This window comes from Neomonachus schauinslandi, chromosome 1, assembly GCF_002201575.2.
Source record: "Neomonachus schauinslandi chromosome 1, ASM220157v2, whole genome shotgun sequence".
Classification (NCBI taxonomy): Eukaryota; Metazoa; Chordata; class Mammalia; order Carnivora; family Phocidae; genus Neomonachus; species Neomonachus schauinslandi.
The window spans coordinates 203168147-203191919 of NC_058403.1; the positions used below are offsets into that span (position 1 = coordinate 203168147).

General features: G+C 43.0%; 1 protein-coding gene across 1 annotated transcript; it reads left to right on the forward strand.

Annotated features, from left to right (window-relative positions):
- The first annotated feature begins 3132 nt into the window (after positions 1 to 3132).
- Positions 3133 to 4081, forward strand: LOC123325523 (olfactory receptor 1361-like). The gene is given in 3 exon segments (XM_044917625.1): positions 3133 to 3546; positions 3549 to 3564; positions 3567 to 4081. Coding segments are annotated over 3 exon segments (945 nt in total).
- The last annotated feature ends 19692 nt before the right edge of the window (positions 4082 to 23773 follow it).

Here is a 23773-nt window from a genome sequence, read left to right on the forward strand (position 1 = left end):
TGAAATCTGCAAAGGGGTCCTAAAGGCAGAGCGCTCGAGGCAGAGGAAAGAGCAAGTCCTTGAGGAAGGGCCAGTCTTGGACCATCTGTGTGGCTGGAGGACCGTGACATGAGTAGACACCGGGGAGGTCAGCAGGGGCTAGTAGACTCTGTAAGATTTGTTTTTTGTTTGTTTGGTTTTAGAGTCCACACATAAGTGATAAGCATGCAGTATTTGTCTTTTTCCATCTGGCTTATCTCACTTAGCCCCAGGCCCTCAAGGTCCATCTGTGTTGCCGCAAATGGCAGGATTTCCTTCTTTTCCATGGCTGAACGATATTCTAATCGTGTATACACCCCATTTTCTTGACAAACACTTGGGTTGTTTCCATGCTCAGCTACTGCGAATAATGCAGCGAGGAGCGTGGGATTGCAGATAGCTCTCAGACATTCTGTTTTCATTTCCTTTTTGTTTTTTTGAGAATCTCCATGTTGTTTTCCATAGTGGCCGCACCAGGCTTTGGAATTATCCTCTACATGTAATGGAGAGAAGGGTGCTATGTGAAGGACAAGATCTAGTTAACTTCTGTAAAAAGCTCCTCTTGCCTGCTTCATGAAGATGTTATTTTAGGGGCTTAAGGTGGAAAACAGAGCCACGTGGCTATCTGGGGAGAAGAATGTTCTAAGCAGAGGGACAGACAGTACAAAGGCCCTGAGGCAGGAGCATGCCTGGCTTGTTCAAGGACCATCAGTGACACCAGAATGAGCGCAATGGAGAGTAGGAGGTGAGATCAGAGATGAGGAGGGAAAGATGGAGAGAGGGACAGTTCAAGGTGATGTCCTTTAGGTCACTTGCAGCTTCAAAAAGGCAAGATTTCCTCTTAACATCAATACTGTTGTTCAAGGTGCTAAAGTCCTCTCTCACCTTCTCCTGAACAAACTCTTTTTTTTGAACAAACAATTTCAATTGAAAGCAACGTCCCAGCTCTTGCAGTCCCGTCTGAGATTTTTATATATTGGATACCTTTCCACTCGATGAAGCTCTAGCAATGGTTTAATTGTCCTATTTATTTGAAGAGCTTGATTTTATTAATATTTGTCCCACAGAGCTTCACGGATATACTTTGATCAACTCATAGGATTCAATAAATGGATTTCTTTTTACTCTTGTCATCAAACAACAATTTCATGTTCATGAAATTTAGTCGTGGACCCCCAAATAGTCTCCCAGCCCCCTCACCTGGGGATCGATACTTATTTTGTTGGATTTCAGGTAGCATCCCACGTTTCTCCATCCCTCTAATATCTCACACTTCTGTTTCAGTCGGGTTCTTTTCACTTATTTTCATGTGTTCAGTTCTTTTTTTATATCAAATTGTCATCAGGTTTAGTAACCCAACTATTCTTTTCTTGTAAAACCCGATAAAGTGTTGATGTCCCTGTTAGAATTGCTTTTATTAATTTAATTTAATTTAATTTAATTTAATTTAATTTAATTTAATTGAGAGAGGGGCAGAGGGAGAGGGAGAAGCAGACTTCCAGCAGAGCCAGGAGCCCCACATGGGGTTGGATCCCCAGGACCCTGAGATCACGACCTGAACCCAAGTCAGATGCCTACTGACTGAACCACCCAGGTGCCCCTAGAATTGCACTTATTAAGGCCAACTCTTAAAATCTAAAAACAAACCAAAAAATACACACTTATTTTCTAAATGCTGACTCCTTTCCCACAATTATTACTGAGAAAAATTTACAAGACCTGACAGGATTTCCAGGCTGTTCTTTGCAGCCTCAGCTCCTCGGTTTATCGGTTTGCGTCCAAATACACTTCCAATTTTCTCTATTTCGATCCCCAGCTCTTCAGAACATTGATTTATTATCTCTGTGTTTATTGGACGCATGGTGGCATATGTAAGGTTTTAAGAGGCATATTTCAAGTGCTCCATTTTTGTTGTATCTTTTTTGAATCATCCAGCACAAGCTGAACCAAGAGACTTGAATGATACCAAATTAAAACATCTGGAAAGTTCTGCAAGTTTTGCCCAAAACTCTGGACTTACATCTGTGAATTTTGCTTTTAAAATAAATTACGGAAACAACTTTAGTGACACCGATCATGGTTGAGGTTTTCCTTACTTGAGTGATTTTTCACAATGCTGTTTTCTCTTTCCAGGAAATGGGTTTTGCCACAGACGAATCCCCAGGTCTGAATGGCAGTTCTCATGCCCATATCGATATTACGGTTTTGGATGTTTTATTAATTATTTTGTATCTGAAAAGGCTCAGTGACTTTTAACCATACACCAGAGTATTTTAAAAGGCATATTGCTTTCTAAATGCTTTCTGTCTGCTTTACCAACTACTTTGACATAAAACAATTTTTTCCCGGAACTTTTTATTATTCCAGTGTTCTTTAGTGTGACACTTAATAACGACGTTCTTTTCATCTTTTGTCATTAACTAATAAATTTTCTTTATTGAGCCCCAAATGAACTAATCGTGATTCTCGCGAAGATGGAAGAAATTCTCAAATCCTCGAGTCTTACTTTGGACTCTCCCGGAGGCAGGTTCTGAGTCAAGGACTTGAGTGCAAATCCTATGTTTAAGAGGTAATCCCAGGAGATCCAATGAGCATTTGGGGAAGGGAGGCACGGATGAGCAGATTCCCACTTGGGGCAGCTGAGGGGCGGTCCTTCTAGGGATCCCCAAGAGAACACACCTCAGAACTGCCTCACTCAGGAGTGATGAAGCCAGGGGAGTCACCCAACAAGGACAGGTCCTCTGCCGGCTGAGAGTCACTCCTGGGGGTGTTAATGCCCAGATTTCCACGGTACCCCGAGTGCAGGCTGAGCTCACTACTGAACCCAGATGACGCCCTGGGGCACGGAGGTGTAGGGGGTGAGGTGAGAAATGGTCCACGTGCTTGGCAGCTGCCCACCCATCCTGCAGGTGGGTTGTGGGGAATGGATGGTGTGTCACTGATGGAAAGGATGCAGCAAACAGGTGGGTGTGGGGGGGTCCTGTTGCAGGAGAGAGTGGGCAGAAGTGATGAATGACTGAACCAACGAGGGGAGATGAGGTCAGGGTGCAGTAGAAGGGCTGGCCGTATCAGGACCCTGGACAACTCTTGGATGTCCTTTCTGATTGATCCAGGATGGCCATGGAAAAGGCAAATGTCACCTCGGTCTCTGAGTTCCTGCTCCTGGGCCTCTCAGAGAACCCCAAGCAACAGCAACCGCTGTTCATCCTCTTCCTGACTATGTACCTGGTCACGGGACTGGGGAACCTGCTCATCTTCCTGGCTATCGCCACTGACCCCCGACTCCACACTCCCATGTACTTCTTCCTGGCTAACTTGGCCTTTGTGGACATTTGCTTCACCTCTACCACCATTCCCAAGATGCTGGCCAACCACGTGTCAGGGCACAAAGGGATCCCTTACGCGGGCTGCCTGACCCAGATGTTCTTCTTCATCTGGTTTGCTGGCGTCAATAGCTTCCCGCTGACTGCCATGGCCTATGACCGCTATGTGGCCATCTGTCACCCTCTGCACTATGCCAGCTCTGTAAAACACCACAGCTCTGCGGCCTCTGGTGGCTGCATCCTGGTCTGCAGCCTTCGGGAATGCCCTGACCCACACCGTATTATTGACTCGCCTCTCCTTCTGCACCCACAACCGCGTGCCCCATTTCTTTTGTGACCTCAGCCCTCTGCTGAAGCTGGCCTGCTCTGACACCTTTCTCAATAATGCAATGGTGTACACTGTGGGCGCCCTGCCCACTGTCACCGCCTTTGTGGGCATCTTGGTCTCCTACACACGCATCTTTGCCACGGTGCTGAGGATCCCCTCCACCAGAGGCAAGCAGAAGGCTTTCTCCACCTGTGGCTCTCATCTGTCTGTGGTGTCCCTGTTCTATGGGACACTCATTGAGGTTTATTTTAGCCCCACATCCTCCCACACAGCCCAGAAGGACACAGCCGCTGCGGTGATGTACACCGTGGTCACTCCCATGCTGAACCCTTTCATCTACAGCCTACGCAACAGTGACATGAAGGGGGCCTTGGGGGCCCTCATCAATAGGAAGCCAGTTTTTATTCAGTGACCATAGCACTGGGATGTTTGAGTGCTCAAATCCAGTGCCCATCTGTACGAAATGTCCTTGTACGCTCCCAATGTTCCACGTTTCCTTCGTATCGCTCTTGGTTCTCTGTGTATTACTTTATTCTTCCAGCAACTATTTCTTGAACATCTATTATATTGTAGATACTCTTTGAAGGGCTGAAGTTCTAGCAGGGAACAAACAAAATCCCTGGCCACGTGGCGCTCACACTGCAGCCTGAAGAACACATCGTGGTTAAAAGGAAATGCTCGGGAAACTAGAGAGACCAGGACACAAGCCCACTTTGCTTAAGGTTCAGGTTAATCTGTATAATAAAAAGATGCAAATGCAGAGGCTCAAAAGTCATAAGATCTTGCTGTTTCTGTGACAACATAGTTCCTTCTAAAACCTTAGAGAGGGGCGCCCGGGTGGCTCAGTCGTTAAGCGTCTGCCTTCGGCTCAGGTCATGATCCCAGGGTCCTGGGATCGAGCCCCGCATCGGGCTCCCTGCTACTCGGGAAACCTGCTTCTCCCTCTCCCACTCCCCCTGCTTGTGTTCCCTCTCTCGCTGTCTCTCTCTCTGTCAAATAAATAAATAAAATCTTAAAAAAAGAACAAAACCTTAGAGTAGACAACTGGTCTAGTTGTTTCTAGTAAGTTCCATTGCGAGGCACCAGATCCGATGTGCTTTCCTAGCCAGAATTCTTATGTTTATTGATTTTGTAATATTTGTTTCCTTGAACTACCTACGTTTGGTCACTCTCAGTTAATGGTCATCTGAAACAATAACCTTGGGTAGGAGGCAAGATCCTTATTTATACTGTTTTGAAGAACAGGAAGCTGTTGGCTCTTCTAACCTCATGATGTTTCTGGCCTTGAAAACTGGCCAATTCTTGTCTGGGACCATCTCTTTCTTGTGATTCCTTGCTGCCAGGCAGCGAGAAGCAGCCAACTCACAGTGACATCATAGCTCTTCCCAATCACTTCTAGAAACACAGGCTCAGTGAACATATGATCCACCTTCCAGGTTATCACCAGTGACGGTATTACCAGATGATGTTCTTTGGCATAACAAGGTTCTCCAGCTTTTCATCCTGCGTTTTTTTGTGTCCTCACTACCAGACCACTCAGCTCATGGCAAGTAAATTTTCATTTTTGTGATGTCAGCATCTCATTTCTGGTACCAGTTTCTGTATTAGTTTCCTGGGGATTCTGTAAAAACAAAACAAAACAAAACAAAACCACAAAAGAGGTGACTTACACAGAAATTTGTTGTCTCACGGTTCTGGAGGCCAGAAGTAGAACATCAAGGTGTTGGCAGGTGGGTTCCTTCTAAGGCTGTGAGGGAGAATCCATCCCAAGCCTCTCTCCTAGCTGGTGGGAGCTGGTGCTTTGCTGGCCATCCCATTACTTGCAGATCATGCCTCATCTCTACATGGCATCCTCCTTGTGTGCATGTCTATCTCCAAATGTTCCTTTTTTAGAAGGACACCAGTTCTCTTGGATTCGGAGCCCACCCAACTCCAGTATGACATCATCATAACCATTATATCTGCAAGAATCCTATTTCTAAATAAGCTCAAATTCAGAAATACTGGGGATTAGGACTTAAGATACGAATCTGAGGAGGGGATGTAATCCAACCCTTAACATTTGCTTAAGAAAAAAAAAAAGGACTCAAAAAAAATATGGCTTGAGTAAGGTAAAAGTTTATTTTTCTCTCATGTGACAGTTGGTGTTCTAGGTCAGTGGGTGACTCTGCTTTAAATCATTCACAGACCCAAGTTCCCCATGTCTTATTTCTGCCCCATTTCCCAGATATTGCTATCATAATATTATTACCAAAACATCTAATCAGAGAGCACAGGGGAGGCAAGTGCCTGCTCTCAAAGCACCACATACATCTCCCACCCCACTCCAGGCTACACGTAGCTGCAAGAGAGGCCAGGACACGTGGTATAGCTGGCCAGCTGTGTTGCCAGGCTCTGATTCTGTTGCTACAGAAGAGGGAGAGGGTAGAGTTTTGCAGAGAGCTAGCAATCCACCTTCCATCCCTCTAGCCACCAATTACATGAAAGCATGCTTCTGCCCCACTCAGAGAATCCACCCAACACCCCACCCTGAAGACATCTCGTTGATGCAGTCAACTCAGTTCAAAATCTCTGGCTGATACACAGCCTTCTTCATCATGGTGGAATGTTTCCTCCTGACCCAATAATTTGTAAACTCAAAGTCCATTGATCTGGCCCTCCCCTCACCCAGTGTGCAATGGGAGACCAGCTGCTACTGCATAATAATGATCAAATCTCATGCGGCAGGATTTATTTAAGAATGCCCTGCTTGTGAAGTGGAATACGTTTTTTGGCTGGCTGGGGGAGACTCTATTGTCTGTTGTTCACTGTGGTCTCTCGTTTTGCCCCCTGGGGTGTTCTTCCTTGTCATGCCCCCTCCGTGGCCACATGTAGAGTGAACATAGAAGGAGATGCCCTCCTTAGGCACTCTGCAGCCATCATAGATTGATTCCTCTGGTGCAAATTAGTGCAAATGGGTATTGTTTTAAGGCTCAAGCAGGCATAGGCTGGGCTCTGGATTTCAAAGGAATTCTCTAGAACATTTAGGAGGCTCTTTCCTTTGAGTCAGGAAGCCACACCCAAAGCTCTTTCCCAGAGAGAATTTTTGCATTCCTTGATTTCCTCAGGTCTCTCTATCATGTTAATGGTCGCTACTTGAGGTCATTTGAAACAAAGGTCTTGGGTGGAATGGGGTGCTGGTCTCACCTACTGATAGTGCTTCTCTGGCTGTGAAGGCCTGAGGCCCTTGGGTATTTGTGGGAGCCCCCAAAGACATTTCCAGACCAAGTCAATATTGTGGCGGGACCAGCTCTCCTGGTGCTTATCCTGGGGGCCACGCAGCAAGGCTGTGGGGAGACAGAGAGAACACAGACCTTGGGCTCTGCAGTGGATGAGGTGTCTAGGGTTTCAGGGGTTCACTCTGTGTTGACTAATTTAAAGCATAAGAGCAGGGCTGCCTGGCTGGCTCAGTCAGTGGAGCATGCAACTCTTGATCTCGGGGTTGTGAATTCGGCCCCATGTTGGGTGCAGAGATTACTAAAAAAATAAACTTAAGATTTTTTTTTTTAAATGAAGCATAAGAGCAGGAATTTGGGAGTGGGAAGGGTAAGGCGGTGTCACTCAAGAGGTCAATACCTAGATTATCCAGAGCTTTCTAAAAGGGGAGCTTCATGGTAAGGGTGGCCTAATTCCTTATCTGGTTATTCTGCTAGTAGCTGCAGATGGCAATAGGTTTATTGAATTATTTGGCCCTGAAAAAGAAGGAACTCTTGCCATTTGGGACAACATGGATGGCCCGTGGGCATTATGCTAAGTGAAGTAAGTCAGGCAGAGAAAGACAAATAGTGTTTGATCTCACTTGTAAGCGGAATCTGAAACAAAACAAACACAAAAGGAACAAATTCCTAGATTCAGAGGACTGATGGATGGTTGCCAGAGGCGGATGGTGAGTGATAGGGAAAGTGGGTGAAGGGGGTCAGAAGCTACAAACTTCCAGCTATAAGTTAAATAAATCATCAGGGTGTAGTTTTCAACGTGGTGACTGTAGTTAACTATATTGTATATCTGAAAGTCGCTGAGAGAGTAGATCTTAAAAATTCTCTTCACAAGAGAAAGGAGAATATACCTATATATGGTGATAGATGTTATCTGGTTATCTGGACTTACTGTGGTTTTCACAACATATACAAATACTGAATCATTATATTGTACACCTGAAACTACAAACAAACAAGGAAACACCCACTACAATCTGAGTTAGGACAAGCGACAGCAAGCCACAGACTATGGGCCAAATCGGGCCCACCACCTGTTTGGTAAATAAAGTTGGATTGAAATACATTTATTTTTTTAAAAATGGACGTATTTTGAAATGGATGCTCCATGCTTAAAAGCTTAGGGTCAGCACTTACCCTGCAGAAGGCAATGCCCTCCTTACTGCTGTTTCCAGAAATCAGGATCGTGGGGCTTCTCCAGCCCTTTAAGGACTCTCAGCTGTGGACTCTTCTATCTCTGTGGGTCGACTCTTGTCCCTCCAAGTCCACATCTTCCTTGTGATACTTTGCACAAATTGGCAAGGAGCCACCAACTCACAATGATTTCTTGCTCCTTCTGATCACTTCCTCTAGAGATTGGGCTACATAACCACTTGAGCCATCTTCCACGTTCTCAACGATTATAGTTGCACCTTGGCTTTGACCTAAAGAGGATATCCAGCTTTCTAGCCTGAAATACTGTGTCCTCACAACCCAGCCACTAAGATAATGCCATCTACTGTCATGGCAGCATCCTACTTCTAAAACCAATTAGTACCTCAAGTTTGCACTAAGATGAGGCCAAAGAAGTTATTTGAGTTTTTTTTAATAAAAACAATCCTACAGCATTTATTGTCATCTAGTAATAACGTAAGGGTAATCAAAACAATGTGAACAAATGTTTTAGAACTATGCTCCCAAGAAGGGATATCTAAAAAACCAAACTGTATTGTCTTCTCAACAATGTCTCACTTCATTGTTCATTTCTTTTGTTTTTTTTTCAGTTTATTTATCTAAGTTATCTCACACACAGTGTGGGGCTCAAACTCATGACCCCGAGATCAAGAGTCTCATTTTCCACCTACCAAGCCAGCCAGGTGCCTCTGATCATTTTATTTGGAGCAGAATAATATCATCTCCTTTTAGCATGATCCGACCCAGTTGTTCTCTTGACTTTGCTTTGGAATGAATTTCTTTGCACCATCTAATACAAGGTCCCTATACTCATCAAAACCAATGATACAGCCCTCTGTCCCAGGGTCCTGGTCTTGAGCCCACCGCGGGCTCCCTGCTCAGTGGGGAGCCTGCTTCTCCCTCTCCCTCTGACTTTCCCCCTGCTTGTGCTCTCACTCGGTCTTTCTCTCGCTCTCTCAAATGAATAAATAAAAAAATCTTTTACAAAAATTAGTCCATTCCCTTTCATTGCTGAGTCATATTGCATCGTATGGATGGACCACTGTTTGGTTAGACAGTCACCAGTGGAAGGACACTTAGGTTGTTTCTAGCTTCTGGCTATTGCAAATAAAATTGCTATGAATATTCATGTATATAAGTCTTCGTTTTTTCGAGGGTAGGTACCCAGGGGTGAGATTGCTGGATTATATGGTAAGTGTAAATTTAACTTTATAAGAAACTGTCAAACCATTTTCCAGAGTGGGCCACACCATTTTGGATCCCCACCAGTAATGTATGGAGGTCCCGGTTGGAGGCACTTGGTATGGGCAGGATTTTTATTGTAGCCATTCTGATAGGTGTGTTGTGGTATCTTCTTCATGGCTTTAATTTGCATTTCCCTGACGATGTTGAACATCCATTCAAGTACGTCTTTATCACCCGTATATCCACTTTGGTGCAGTGTTCGTGTATGCAAGCCTGCTGTCCATTCTCTAATTACTATTAATTTAAAAGTTCTTGGGAGATAAAAATTAATGTGCATGAAAGTTCTGTTTTCTCCCTGCATTCAGGGGCACTCTACAGCATAACTCCCCAGTGTGGAGCGTGTGCGTGAGCATCATTCCCATTGTTGTCTGAGTGAATGGTGCCCCCTGAGGTTTGTGTAGCGCATATAACCTGTGGTACTATTCCTAGCAGCTCAGCCTGATTCTCACCAGAGCACTTTGCGGGCCCCACGTTGACAGTAGCTGATGCTGATCTATTGTGGTGGGATGCCAACCCTCACTTGCTTGGTAACAGGACCCCTTACAGTGGACCTTGCCGGTCTCCTCTATACAGTTCCTATCTCCACTCTATCCTAAAATCATGCTTTCTCAAGCCTTAGGGCCTTCACATACACGGTCCCTCAGGTAGAAAAGCCACCATGGACTAATGATTCTTTATACTCTGCTCTCCATGCCAAGTTCAAGCCTCTTTCCTGGACATTTTTCCTTCACTGCTCATCAGCTCCCAGGACCCTTGCTGTGATCGAGCTCTAAATATTTAAGCTGGAGGTGTCTGTGTCCAGTTCTGTGCTCCCAACTCAGACTGGAACTTCTCAAGGGCAGAGTCTGGGACTGAGCTTTCTCTGCTACCTCAACACTACTCAGCACAAGACTGGGCAGAGAGAGCCAGCAGAAGAGGGGACTCTTGTTGAAATAAGAAGCATGAGTTTAAAGAGAATTTTGACAGCGTTCAGAGTTTTGCAATGGAATCATAGGAATTTTGATTTGGATTAAAAGACAGGACAAGAACAGGTTTATCATTCTCATGCACCTGTTTGGTCCGTTCTTCCTTCTTCCTTCCCTTTCTTCCTTCCCTCCCTCATTCATTCATTCGATTATTATTGAGCACCTACTATGTGCCAAGCCCTGGGCCAGGGGAGGAAAGACAGCATCTTTGCCCCTCATCCAGTTCGCATTTGAATGGAGAAGACAGACAGAAACCCAATAATTGCACAAATAATAAATTTATGGTTACAACATGACATGGGCTCTGAAGCATCTGATGCTAAGAGCGAGGGTAATGGGAGCCTGAGTTGGGGTCAGAGAAAGCTCCCTGAGGAGGTGGCCTTCAGCTGAGATAGGAAGGATGAAAGGGAGTGGAGGTGGCCAAAGTAGGGAAGGAGGAGTGAGTCAGGCCAAAGAACAGCAGGTGTGAAGGCAAAAGGCTGGACAGGACATCCCTGGGCACCTCCACTCTCAGAGGTCCCCTCCTGCCTTGTAGCAAACATTGTAACAAGCCATTCACAGTAAATGTATTTCTTCCTTTGCTTAAAAAAAAAGTAGAGAAGATCAGTATGTTTTTGAAATTATTTAGGTGCCGTGAAAATTATTGCACCATTTGCTGATTGTGCACCTATGGGGATTCTTGCAAACGGAGAACATCTAACCCACAGATAACTTTCCAAATCTGATGACATTTTGGGGGAATGCCGGGGTTAACAATGAATGAAGTCGACATCATGCCAGTTTAAGAAGACATTTCCTCCAAGCTTTATTGATTTTGGTTTTTTCAGCCTTGCTTTTATGTTTTCAAACAACAGAGTGTGCGGTTTTCAATGTTTTCTTCCAGGTCTTGAACATTCTCAGACTTCTAGAAAACCTTCTGGCATGGCGATGTACTGGCGCCCCCCAGCGTCCATATTTGGAAACTCACTCTGCGAGGATGCAAGGTCTTGCCCATCCCAGGGCTGCAGAGAAGTCAACACACAAACCACTGATGGCCTCCCAGCTCCTCCACCCTTCTCTCGTAGTTGTCCCCACCCCATGAAACCCAAACTCCAACAGAAGGAAGTGTCCTCCCGACACAAGATTCCGGTCATGCCTCCTCTGCCTTTGCAAATGAAGTTCCTTCTCCATTCTTTTACTTATTTATTTTATCTCTAAACTAGTTTGATTGAGGTATCATTGCTATACGACAAATGGCACATATTTAGAGTGTATGATTTGATAAGTTCTGGCGTGCGTGTACACGTACACTTTTAAAATAATAATTATTTATAATAATAATTTTAAATATATAAAATACAAATAACATAAAATTAAAATAATAATTTCAAATTTACAGAAGAATTGCAAGAATATTATAAAGAATTCTTATGTGTCCTTCTCCTACTTTGAGATTGTTCACCCTTTTTTTTTTTTTAAAGATTTTATTTGTTTGACAGAGAGAGACAGCGAGAGCAGGAACACAAGCAGGGGGAGTGGGAAAGGGAGAAGCAAGCCTCCCGCCGAGCAGGGATCCCGGGACCCCAGGATCATGACCTGAGCCGAAGGCAGACGCTTAACGACTGAGCCACCCAGGCGCCCGAGATTGTTCACCCTTTTAATCACATTTGTTTTATAGCTCCATCTCTGTATATAAACATGTTTTTTTTCATGAGCCACTTGAGGGTAACTTGCAGACATAGTGTCCCTCTACCCCGAAATACTTTGTGTGCATTTCCTAAGAACAAGAGCATTCTCTCAGGTACCACAGCAAATTTATAAAATTCAAGAAATTCATTACTGACACATTTTATTATGTGTAAGAGCTAGTCTGGATTCCAATGTCTCCAATTGTCCCTGAATGGCTACGATTTATAGCGGTTTTCTTCTCGGTAGAAGGTAGAAGCGGGATCAGGTGCACGTCTAGATCCAGTCCAGGATCAAGCATCCATTTCCAGTTATCATGTTTCTTTTGTTCTTTTGTCTCCTTTCATAAAGGCCAGCCTCTCAGCTTTTCTTGCTCTTTCATGACATTTAAAAATATATTTCATTTTTTAATATATATTTTCCTAATGGGTATAAACATTGAGAGAACTTTGCAACAAACTCTGATATGCCAGGCACCCAGGTTCAATGGTTCCCAAAGTCACAACATTGACACGTTTAAAGAATCCAGGTGGATTTTCATATAGAATGTCTCTTGATGTGGGTTTATCGGATGTTTCCTCATGATTAGGCTCAAGTTGTATAGTTTGGCAGGAACCACAGACATGGTGTTGGGTCCTTCTCGGTGCATCGTTTCAGGAAGTGCCCGATGCTATTTCTTTCTCCGTCTCTGGGGACCCGGAAGTCTCACGTTCAGATGTTTCTGGGGAGACCAAGGGATGGGGTGTCTTGAGGAAGAGCCAGCAAAGGCTGCTTGGGCAGGTGGTTGTGTGGGCAGAATGTGTGTGGGCTGCGATGTGCTGGGGCCAGAGAGGATGTGGTGCTTCCCAGAGTGTGCAGAGGGACATAGTCCCATTCACTTCTCATATTCACCTCTCTGCTTCTCTGGTGCCTTTTCACTTTCCAGCTGGCTTCTGATGAGTTTCTGCCACTCTGAGTGCCCCAGGAAGGCTCAGACGGTTAGAGGGAGGTAGAATCAGAGACAGGTGTCTGTCATAATGCCAGAAGCTCTCTTGGTAGTATCAGCAGGCGGCTAGAGCTCCGCCAGCAGTAGGGGCAGAACTTTGGTTGGTATTTTCCAGACTTGGAAGAAACCCTCTCTGGCCCCACCAGCCCCTCTGCCTGCCACCAGTTTCTTCCCTTCCCAGTGAGTCTATATGCACAGCCTCTACTTCCTCATTCATTCATCAAACACTTACTGAGCATCTCATTTTGGGGTACTCCTAAACTGTGACCAGACACTCTGATGACCAGTGTAAGCCCCCCACCCCCTTACCTGCAGCAGAGATGTGAAGAAACAATATCACAGACAGGGGAACCCAGATGCCATGTGAAAAAAATACAAGGATGCTCAACCTCACCAATAATGAGGAGCTAGAAGCCACTATGAGAGTCTGTTTCACCCTCATCACTCAAGGTGACTGACAATGTCTGGAAAGGTTGAAAATGCACATATTTTATGTGTATATGGTGGGTAAGCAAATGTGGTGCATCCATACAATGGAATATTACATGACCCTGCAAAGGAAGGGCATTCTGACTCAGGCTACAACATGAAACTTGAGGACATTATGCTAAATGCAAGAAGCCAGACACAAAAGGACAGATACTGTATGATTTCACTTATGTGAGGTCCTTAGAGGAGTCAGATTCATAGAGACAGGAAGTAGATGGTGGGAGTCAGGAGCTGGGGGAGGGGATGGGGAGTCAGTGTTTAATGATCAGTGTTTAATGATCACAAGATGAAGAGTTCTGGAGATGGTTGGTGGTGAAGGTCAAACAACAATGTGAATGTATTTAATGCCACTGAACTGGGCATATAAAAATGATAAAGATGGTAAATTTTATGTCATGTGTACTTGACCACAATAAGAAATTTGGAAAACAAATCATGAATGACACTTCTCATAATAATGGAAAATCGGAAAATACTTAGATTTCCATCACCAGCAAAGTGGACAAATACATGAGGGTATATTTCCACAATAGAATATTATATCACTCTGAAAGCAAATTAACTAGAGTCATGTGTATTGATATGAATCTTAAAATATGAATATTTTTATGAATCTTAAAAATATAATTCTAAGCAAAATCCAGCAAGTTGCAGAAAGATGTGTAGAGTGATCCTGTTTACATAAAAATTGTAAAACCCATAGGGGTATGACAAAAGCTGTATTTAGAATAATGGTCACGTTGGAGGAGGGAAATAATGGGACAGAGGAAGTGGGTGAGTTACACACAGGATTTTCAATCGTATCTGTGATGCTTTATTTCTCAAGGTGGGTGATATTTTTTATATTATAAACAATACTTTTAAATCTTTTCTTTTGACCTGCATTACTACTTTTTTGAGGTATACCTTGTGTAATAAATGGCATATATGTGAACACAGAAATTGATGAGTTCTGACATTATGTATAGAAAACTATTACCACAATCAAGATACTGAACATTTTTGGAATGCCTGAAATCCAAATGCTTTTTTTTGTTATTTTTCTCTCTCTCTCTGTGTCTCTGTCTCTGTTTCTGTCTCTCACTATCTCTGTGTCTCTCTGTATCTCTGTCTCAGTCTCTCTATGTCTCTGCATCTGTGTCTTTCTGTCTCTGTTTCTCTCCCTGTCTCTGTCTCTGTGTCTGTACTGCTCTCTGTCTCTGTTGTCTCTCTCATACATTCTTGACGAGGTTCCTGGTTCCTGTCCTCTGTTCTCGAAGAATGTGGGAACAAGTAGAGTGGACCCACTGGCCTGTATCTGGGTTCTGTCTGCAATACTCAGGCTGATGTCACCCTCCTGGGCATCCCCTGGTGGATATCTTCCAAGACTTCCAGCCTCCTTGATATTCCTCCCACCTCGAAGCAGAGCCTCAGTGTTGTCCACCCCTTCCCCTACCTCCTCACTTCTATGGCCAATAGATCACCACTTCCTGCTGCTCTTTCCTCCTAAAATGTCCCTCCTTCTTGTCCCCTCCTATCCTCTCCAGCCCCCTGCCTCTCCTCTATCTCCTGGACACCCAGTCTGTGCCCTCAGCAGTCACTCTCATGTCTCCTCTTTCTCCCCTGCCCCCCAGGACAATCCTAAAGTAACCTTATAACCAAGTCCAAGCTCTCTGCAGGACAAGGCAGTAAGTGGAGAGGCAAGACGTTGGGGTAGGAAACTGACTTTATTCGTCAAACCGGGAAACTGAGAATGGCGGACTACTGTCTCAAAGAGCCATCTCTCTGGATATGAAATTCAAGCTGCTTTGATGTTAGCAAAAGGGAGAAACGGGAGGACATTGGAGTCAAAAGGTGACTGATATCCCAGGAAGGTCGTGAAACTTCTTTCCTCTTGGTCAGTTGATACTTGGGTGTAGGAATCTGGTCATGTCATTCCTGAAAATCTCAAACGTAGCACAGCCATTTCTGTACATCCTTTCTTATCTCCTCAAGTGAGGTAGGTTTTTGCAAATCTCAGCTGCAAACAAAATTCCTCTGATGATTAACACGCCTACAGGGTCATCAGAAGTTTCTCAGCTACGGGTCACAGCAGCAAGGGAAATAGAAGCAATGTGGAGACAGACATTCTAAGTTTCTCCCTGTTACAACCTCGCTTGCTTCCCTGCGGGCAACCCTGCAATAACTCTTCCTATTGACAGCTCATCTGTACTGAGGGCTCACTACATGACTCACTCTATGCGTATGACTGTATCTGATTCTCCAAGGTAGCTACTGTTACTCCTGCTCTCTAGAGGAAGACTTTGAGGTGCGAGGAGGTCGAACGGCTCGGGTCTATTTGCTTCCGAAGCCCACTCCTATAAAACAGCACAACATAGGCGTTGGCATGGCTTACACACACAAAGACTTTCTGGTCCCATTCATACAGTATGAGGACTAACTAGTCAAGACTCAGAGAGGCAGAGTCACTAGTCCAAGGTCACACAGTGGGTCTGACTATCTCCAGAACTCCTGCTCTTTCTTTCCACACTCACCTGGCAGGTGAGCTATGACATCAGGCACTAAGCCCAGGGTGGTCCATACACCTCTGCCTTCTGGATCTGAAGTTGAGTGGTGAGCTGGGTTGCATGGAGAATGGGGCCTGGGGCTTTGAGTGATGGAGAGATGGGTCTGTGGTCCCTCGGGAAGAAGGTTTAGTGCTCATGCCCTGATCCCATTGTCCTGGGCTGAGCCCCTGAATGCTTTGTTAGGGATCCAGATGCCAAATAACTGTCTGCCCTAAATGGAAACCCTGCTAGATGTGGCCTCTTGGGGAAAGTGAGCAACACTCATTTTTTTCTTTTTTTTTTCTTCCACTTCTACGGAAGCCTTGATCTCTGATGCATTTTTTCTTGGGGAGAACTTTCTTCAATGGCCCTAGAAGTGGAAGAATTCCCTTGGCACCTTTGGGTCCTTGTGACAAATTCATAGTGCTCTTCTCCCGCTCAAAATCCTACCATGGCTCCCACCCACAGGCAGGACCTCCACAATTTTTTTTACATAACATTTTATTTTTAAAAAAGCATTTGAGCCATATATTAATTTATAAATTAGGTACATCTACTACAGAGAGAAGATACAATAATTTATAAACCACATCCTGTAAATATTAATTTACAAAAAGTAAGAATAAAATAAATCCTATTTAAATGGATTTATAATTATGGGAGCTTCATAGTATTCTTAGCTTGCACTTCAAGGCACATATAATGGTTAACATTAGTGCATATGAATCTGTATATATGATAGTCTTCTTGATGTTTTCAAATTTTTTGTGGGGAGGCTTACTTCTATCCTCGCTGTTGCAGTTATCAATCACTTTGTAACAAATAACCCCCAAAGTTAGTGGATTAAAACAGCAACAACGGGACGCCTGGGTGGCTCAGTTGGTTAAGCAACTGCCTTCGGCTCAGGTCATGATCCTGGAGTCACGGGATCGAGTCCCACATCAGGGTCCCTGCTCGGCGGGGAGTCTGCTTCTCTCTCTGACCCTCCCCCCCTCATGCTCTCTCTATCTCATTCTCTCTCTCAAATAAATAAATAAAATCTTAAAAAAAGGCAACAGCAATAGCAGCATTTATTTTGCTTATGAATATCTTTCTTTTTTTGTAGATTGAATTTTCCCCCCAGCTTTATTGAATTATAATTGAGTATATATTTAAGGCATACAATGTGATGATTTGGTATGTGTATGTGTTGTGAAATGATTACCCCAACTGAGTTCATCCATTTCCTCTCACAGTTACCAAAGTTCTGTGTGTGATGAGAACACTTAAGACCTGCTGTCTCAGGGTGCGTGGGTGGCTCAGTTGGTTAAGCAACTGACTCTTGACCTCAGCTCAGGTCTTGATCTCCAGGTTGTGAGTTCAAGCCCCCATGTTGGGCTTCACATTGAGCGTGGAACCTACTTAAAAAAACAAAAAAAAGACCTACTGTCTTAGCAAATGTCAAGTGTATGATTCAGAAGTATTAACTATAGTCCTGGGGCGCCCGGGTGGCTCAGTCATTAAGCGTCTGCCTTTGGCTCAGGTCATGATCCCAGAGTCCTGGGATTGAGCCCCGCATCGAGCTCCCTGCTCCGCAGGAGTCTTACTTCTCCCCCTCTCACTCCCCCTGCTTGTGTTCCCTCTCTTGCTATAGCTCTTTCTGTTAAATAAATGAATAAAATCTTTAAAAAAAAAACTATAGTCCTCTCCATTGTACATTAGATCCTTAGGACTTAGTCATCTTATAACTAAAATTTAGTACCTTTTTAAAATTCTTAAAATTTTTATTTATTTTATTATTTTTTAAAGATTTTATTTATTTATTTGACAGAGAGGGACACAGTGAGAGAAGGAACACAAGCGGGGGGAGTGGGAGAGGGAGAAGCAGGTTTCCTGCTGAGCAGGGAGCCTGATGCGGGGCTCCATCCCAGGACCCATGATCTGAGCTGAAGGCAGACGCTTAACAACTGAGCCACGCAGGCACCCCTGGTACCTTTTTTTTAAAAGTAGGCACCACACCAAACGCAGAGCCCAATGTGGGGCTTGAACTCATGACCCTGAGATCAAGAACTGAGCTGAGATCAAGGGTCAGTTGCTTAACTGACTGAGCCACCCAGACACCCCGAAAGTTTGTACTTTTCGAATATCTCCCCATTCCTCTTCCTTCCAATCCTGGAATCCACCATTCTGCTCTGTTTCTATAAGTTTGACTCCCCCCCACCCCGCCCCAGATCCTGCATGTAAGAGAGAGTACTTGTCTTTCTCTGCCTGGCTTATTCTGCTTAACGTAATGCCCTCCAGCTTCATCCATATTGTCACAAATGGTATTATTTCCCTCTTATCTGTATCTATAGATCTATATCTGTATATCACATTTCTTTATCCATTCCTCCATTGATGGACACTTAAGTTGTTCCCATATCTTGGCTATTGTGAATAAAATGGGATTCCCAATGAACACGGGAATGCATATATCTCTTTGAAACACAGGGCAATATCCCTGATCAACACGGATGCAAAAATCTTCAACAAAATACTAGCAAAACAAATTCAATAGCACATTAAAAGGATCATACACCATGATCAAGTGGGATTTATCTCTGGGATGCAAGGAAAGTTCAACATATATCAATAAGTAAATGTGATATAGAACACTAACAGAATGAAGGGTAAAAATCATATGATCATATTATTAAATACAGAAGAAGCATCTGACAAAGCTCAACATCCTTTCCTGATAAAAACTTTTGGTATAGAAGGGTATAGAAGGAATGTACCTCAACATAATAAAGGCCATATATGACAAGCTTACAGCTAACATCATAGTCAACAGTGAAAGGTGGAAAGCTTTTCCTCTAAGATCAAGAACAGGACAAGGATGTCCACTCTCACTCTCCTATTCAACACGGTACTGGAAGTCCTACCCAGAGCAATTAGGCAAGAAAAAGAAATAAAGGGCATCCAAAGTGGAAAAGAAGTAGTAAAATTGTCTTTGTTTGCTTATGAATTTTAACTTGAGCAGGGCTTGGCAAGGCCAGCTCATCTCTTCCATTTGAAGGCTGAGGGCTGGAATCACAGAAGACAGTATATTCTGGTTGTTGGCTGCACTTCAGCCAACTAGGCTGGGACTGGGCTGTAACACCTATAGGTGGCGCCTCCATGTGACAGCTTGGCTTCTTCACTACATGTGGTTGGGTTCCAAGAGTGAGCATCCCAACAAGACCAGGTGAAAACTGTATGACCTTTAATGATTCAGCTTTGGCAGTCACATGGGGCCACTCTGCCACCGTCACGGTGTCCTCGAGATTTAAGGGGAGAGGGGATTTATGCCTAACTTTTTGATGGAAGAGTATCAACATCACATTGCAAGAACAGTATGTGGGATGGCAGACATTACTATGGTCATCCTTGGAAAATGCAATCTACCAACATCACTGATTACCATCTTTTCCTCTCACATTTACCCAGTGAAGGATTCTAGCCTTAATCATTTTCTTAGGTATGGTGTTTACATTGTTAAAATTAATTTTGTCCTGTGGATTCTTTTCAAGAAGCTTTTTTATGCCATTTGCCCATTATACGAATGGTGGGTTAGTGAAATCTGGATAACTCAAGACATTCATACACTTTACCAAGCATGTGAACTCCTATAACACAAATTAAGTAAGCTAAGTAAATAAATAAGTAAATAAATAAATACTTTAAAAAATATCTATTTATATATAAGTATATCTGTATTTTTCTCTATAAAAAAGAGGAAATGATCTCTTGAAGAAAAAGTGGACATTTCTCTCTTAAAATCATCTTGTTACCATGAATATATTGCTTATTTAACCCTTAGCTGGATACTTTGAGCATCAGTAGACTTTCCCATTAAGTTAAAAAGCAAAAATATAAATGACTTCCACTGGAATTTTTTTTAACCCGAAAATGAGTCTTTTTTTTTATTAAAGATTTCTATTTATTTATTTGACAGAGAGACACAGTGAGAGAGAGAACACAAGCAGGGGGAGTGGGAGAGGGAGAAGCAGGCTTTCCGCTGAGCAGGGAGTCCCATGTGGGGCTCGATCCCAGGACCCTGGGATCATGACCCGAGCCGAAGGCAGACGGTTAACAACTGAGCCACCCAGGCACCCCGAGAATGAGTCTTTATTACCAAAGTGAATTTTTTGTTTTTTCAACTTATTTTGAAATAGTTACAGATGCACAAGAAGTTTCAAAAATAATACATAGAATTCCGCATACCTTCCACTGAATTTCATCTAGCAGTTACATTGTATAGAAGTATAGTACAATATCAGAATCAAGGATTTCATATTAGTACAATGTGTCTATATAGTTGTATGCAATTTTATCACAGGCGTGGATAAAATTGTCATTTTGAGGGTATCATAGACATGGAATCACACGGTATATAACCTTTGGTGATTGGCTTTGTTTTTGTTTTTGTTTTTGCACTCAGCATAATGCCCTGGAGATCCACTCAAGTTGTTCTATGTATCATGGCATTTTGTTCCTTTTTTATTACTGGGTATATCATGGGCTGAATTATGCCCCCCGCTCCAAATTCATATGTCAGTGTTCTAACCCCTAGTACCTCAGACTATGACCTTATTTGGAGATAGGGTCTTTACAGAGATAGCAAGTTTAAAATGAGTTCATTAGGCTGGACCTTAATCCCATATGACTGGTGTTCTTATAAGAAGAGGACATTTGCACACAGAGATAACCACAGAGAAAAGATGATATGAAGATACAAGGAGAAGACATCTATGAACCAAGGAGGAAGGTCTGGGACAGACCTTTCTCTCATGGCCCTTGGAGGGAGCCAACCCTGCCAACACTTTGATCTCAGACTTCTGGCTTCCAGAGCTGCAAGAAAATAAATTTCTGTTGTTTAAATGACCCAGTCTATGGTACTTTATTCAGTTAGCCTTAGCAAACTAGTACAGAGTAGAATATCATTGTATGGGTGTACTGGTGTTTGTTCAACCATTCACGTATTGAACAACATTTGGGTCATTTCCAGTTTTTGGCTATTACAAATAAAGTTGCTCTGAATATTTGTGTGCAGGTTTTTTTTGTGGACTGTATTATCATTTTTATAAACATTAAAGTCAACAATTAGTGAAATTGATGTAACATTTCATTTGGTAGTTATTTCTTTAAACATTTATTGATTTCAATTTTGTGGTTTTACTTTTGTGCTTTGGAGCAAAACTCTGCTTTGCTCTGGGATGCTGCAGAGTGCCAGTGGGCAGTGCCTGGCTTTGAAGCTTGAGGAAAGAAATAAGGGCCTGGTTAGACCCCCAGTGGTGAAATATGCCTCTGGAGAATCTTGGGAATGATCCACTTGATTTTGAAACATTAGCATCTGCTAGTGCTTGGGTTGGATTAAACATCATGAAAGAGGGTGGGTGTCACTGTGAGTGGGGTTGAGGAATGAATTCCTCTATGTTTATATTTATTATCTTCTTGATGAATTGACCCTTTTATCGTTATGAAATGTCCTTCTTTATCTCCGATAATTCTCCTTGCTTTCAAGTCTGCTTTTTCTGATATTGAGGTAGACATGCCAACTTTCTTATGATTAGTATTTTCATCACTTGCTTTTCATATTTTTGTAAGAAATCCATAGCCAAGAAACTTGAATGGTCAATAAACTTATGAAAAGATGCTCATCCTCACTAGAAATTGCGGATATTGAGAGTAAAACAATCAATAAATATACTTTTCCTTCAGGAAATTGGCTAATTTTGAAGTTTTATCATTCAAAATGTTGGTGAGATAGTTGGGAAAATGACCACTCTCCTCCGTGGGTGGCAATCTTTTCAGGATACTTTGGCAAATCTATTCAAGCAAAAATGTGTGCACTTTATGGTGGAGCAACTCATCTTTTATTTTATTTTATTTTTTTGAGAGAAAGAGAGTGTGGGTGGGAACGGGTGGGGAGGGACAGAGGAAGAGGGAAAGAGAGATTTTTTTGGTAAAGATTTTATTTATTTATTTGTCAGAGAGAAAGAGAGAGAGAGCACAAGCAGAGGGAGCGGCAGACTCCACCCTGAGCAAGAGCCCGATGAGGGACTCCGATCCTGTTGGCTGATTGAATTTAAATAAAAAATTTAAAAAACCTAATCAGCCCCACTGAACCTTACTCTTTTTTATGTTCCCTTCACTGTATCCACCATAGTGAAATGTTTCTTTAAAAGTATCTCAAGTTTGGGGAGAAATATACACACATCCAGTCTATTTTTTGTAACTTCAGGGAAGCTTTACTGGATCTGGGAGGAGCACGGGTAGAAATGAAAAAAGAAGGGCCACAGGGAAGATTCAGGTCCTCTGGTTTGTTCTTACTGGTTTGTAAAACATGCCCTCCCCACCACACTCACTTGCCTAGTCCTGAGAGCAGCAAGACCACGAAAAGGGTCTGACCTTCATTTCACCTATGACCTCAGAGTGATCTGCCCAAGAATGACTGTGGCCAGGAGGAGACAAGAGAATTCTCACTACCATGCTATATCTCCTTACCTTGATTTTTACAATTTCCTTTCTAGTCTTCAGGAGCATTTGCCAGTTGGAAGCATTGTGATATACTGAACATGGATACAGATCCTGAATTAGAATCCCAGCTCCCCTACTTCCTAGTTGGGGGACCTTGGATATGTTGCCTAAACTCCCTGTGCTTCAGTTTCTTCATCTGTAAATAAGACAATAACAGGAAGTACTCACAGGGTTGTTGAGGGTGTATGCTGTGATAATAGAAACCCTGTTGGATTTATAGATAAAAGTTTATTTATCGCCCATATAAATTCCAGTGTAGGTCATCTCTGATACCATACTATACTATCCTGATACTCTTCTGTAGTCAAGTTCTGATACTTTATTGTATTATTGTTACCATAAGTAATACAGTATTCTATAGGTATCATCCCTGATACCTATATTGACTGGTCCCAGACAGCTCTGAAAATGGAGCTTGGACTTAGATGTGGGCTTTATGACATAGTTCAAATACTTAAAAGCTCCCAATCAATAACCCCTTTTCTCGACACACACGTAGATTGACACCCATCATTCAAAATGCTTAGGATGACTTGTCAACTCAGCCTTCATATGCACAAGAACAGCTCTGATTCCTAATCTAAAGATACATTTGGTAAATATCTCTGCAAAGATAAAGATCAGGGATGTATGTTTCCTCTGGAAATCTTTAATTGAGTAATCTTAACTCTTGTACCCAATGGTGATGACAACAAAAGTTTAAAAAAGGCAGCATCCAATCTTAGATGGCCTTGACATTCAGATAAGAGTGGGCTTCGCCATCTTATATCTCTGCTTCATAGTAATCGAGACAGTAAAAGTAACACGTGCTTGGACTGTCCAGCCAGGGTCATCTTGAGCAACAGTCTTACACTTCTGTGAAACCCAAAATTGTGACTCAAACAAGGATACTGCTGAGAACCAACATGGGCAGGGATCTTTAGAGCATCACTGCCAGAGCACTAACCCCTATATCTCCTTTCTTACTTGGATTCCAGAGATTGGATCCCAGGCCCATCACTCACTGTGCATAAATGTGTAAGAATGGGGAGTAAGCCAGGACCCAAATGTGTGGCCAAAATACCCACAAGCTATTGGGTGAACATTATTTTAGTAAAACTTTCCTTCTGTTTAAGAATAATAATAATAATAAAAGACCCAAGGGAACAGCCCCTCCTCTTGTTTAAGTGATTGGGTTCACTATTTTGTTTTTTATAAATCCCCAAGAGAAAAAGTAGGTCTGGGAGGAGAAAAGGAGTTGTTATAGGTATCAGGGATGATACC